Raw genomic sequence first — 1,874 nt, 5'->3', positions numbered from 1 at the left:
CTACTGATATCTTAAGATGAGAGAGCGACACAGATTAAGCTATTTTAACCTTTCCAAATCGGCAGTGACTATCCTCATTGAAACGCGCAATCTGTACTCATTACATCTATGGTAAAAACCGTTCTCGAAGAAATTATATCACATAAAAAATATACTTCGCTTTTATTTCCTTCGTTGTAAAACTTATTCGAAGTCAAACGCGTCCGTCGTATCATATAAAATATTAATTTCGATAGTTTTAATATGACTAAGATGGAAAAACATATGCATTAACATGGCAATAACACGTGATTATAGATAAAGTAATTGACGTAATAACACCTTCTCATCACCTTCTTATCGTCTTCTCGTTCACGTCGTCGCTGCTTCATCACGTTTGATGTGCCCCAGACATTAGATTTCTAAGTGACCCGGGGATTCAAATTGCAAAATGTCCGTCGACACGTGTAACAAAGTCACGCACTGCATTTTCGATATGGACGGTTTGTTGCTCGGTAAGTGTCGAGACAGATCAGACTTCTTTCCTTTCGGCCATGCGACTCGGTAATTAGTCCTTTCATCCCGTTTCATTTCAGACACGGAATATCTGTACACCAAGGCCTTCAACCGTATCACCAATCGTTACGGCAAGGAGTGGACGTGGGAGCACAAAGCGCACACGATGGGCTTCAAGACCAAGAACGTAGCCGGCTACGCGGTTAAAACGTTGGAGTTACCTTTAACAGCCGACGAATTCATGCAAGAGATTACTGGGATCTTTCAGGAATTATTTCCGCAAGCCAATCCCATGCCAGGTAACACTCTATATATACATCAAAACACGTCGTTGATATCTGACGATTCATAATTTAGTTGGATTATCGAGCAGCAATATCTATTATACAATACCGCATGTGCATTACGTAGGCGCCGTTCGGTTATTGAAACACCTGAAAGAGAGCAACGTTCCGATTGCGTTGGCCACGAGCTCGGATCGCGGGAACTACGAGTTGAAGACCCGGCGTTGGCGCGACCTCTTCGACCTCTTTCATCACAAAGTGCTCGGCGGCTCGGATCCCGAGGTCGCGCGCGGGAAACCGGAGCCCGACATATTTTTCGTAGCTGCCAAGCGTTTCCCCGACAATCCGGATCCTTCGAAGGTAAGAGCCTTGATCTTCGAAGACCGGTCGTTTAACTGTCAAGTACAGCATGTGAAATCATTTTTAATAAGGCTTTACTCGGACTATATTTCAAGAGTGATTAAAGCTCAAAAGAGTCAATTGTCTGCAGTGTCGTAATATTACAAAAATTTCTTTTCAGTGTCTGGTCTTCGAGGATGCGCCGAATGGCGTGAAAGCGGCACTTAAGGCTGGCATGCAGGTCGTTATGGTGCCGGATCCGATGCTTCCGAAACAATACACGAGCGAGGCGACCCTGGTCTTGGACAGCCTTGAAAAGTTTCAACCGGAGAAGTTCGGACTACCGCCGTACGTGACATAGTGCACCCTCCTCCGAGTTTATCGCATGTGACGCGGATTCGTGGACGAGATACGTATATGCACGGAATCATCTCAGTAAAAAAAATAATTTAATATGTAGGTTCCCTTAATCGCCTCTCTTCCGGTCTTGCCGGATTTGTATCTTAACTGCGCTCTCTCCCTAAACTTCTTTATCCGTGTCGTCGGACAGATCTCCCAGTTCGTCGAAATCCTCCCGCGAGCCAGGACTGATAAACATTCCCGCGCTATTGGCGCCCGCGGCGCTGCTGAATATTCCTGTGATATTTACGCACGAGAACTTGTTTCGCTTCAACTGTCTGTCAACTGCCTCTTTCAGTGTGCTGTACGCGGCTATCATATCCCGTGGACATTGAGACAGCATATCTGAAAAAAAAA

At 45.3% G+C, this 1,874-nt stretch overlaps 1 protein-coding gene across 2 annotated transcripts; it reads left to right on the top strand.

Annotated features, from left to right (window-relative positions):
* The first annotated feature begins 6 nt into the window (after positions 1 to 6).
* Positions 7 to 1,874, top strand: LOC105462368 (pseudouridine-5'-phosphatase-like). Of its 2 annotated transcripts, XM_011708893.1 has the most exons (5): positions 8 to 111; positions 298 to 494; positions 576 to 794; positions 907 to 1,139; positions 1,300 to 1,874. In XM_011708893.1, exons 2-5 carry the CDS (start codon positions 431 to 433, stop codon positions 1,477 to 1,479), a joined length of 696 nt encoding a protein of 231 aa, XP_011707195.1. In that variant the 5' UTR covers positions 8 to 111; positions 298 to 430; the 3' UTR covers positions 1,480 to 1,874. The 2 variants fall into 2 exon arrangements, with proteins under 2 accessions (XP_011707194.1, XP_011707195.1); XM_011708892.1 differs by having other exon boundaries at positions 7 to 494.

This window comes from Wasmannia auropunctata, unplaced genomic scaffold (genome assembly GCF_000956235.1).
Source record: "Wasmannia auropunctata unplaced genomic scaffold, wasmannia.A_1.0 LD264961.1, whole genome shotgun sequence".
In the NCBI taxonomy this organism is placed as follows: Eukaryota; Metazoa; Arthropoda; class Insecta; order Hymenoptera; family Formicidae; genus Wasmannia; species Wasmannia auropunctata.
The sequence above is the reverse complement of the archived record's forward strand: the minus strand, read 5'-3'. Positions and strand labels throughout refer to the sequence as shown.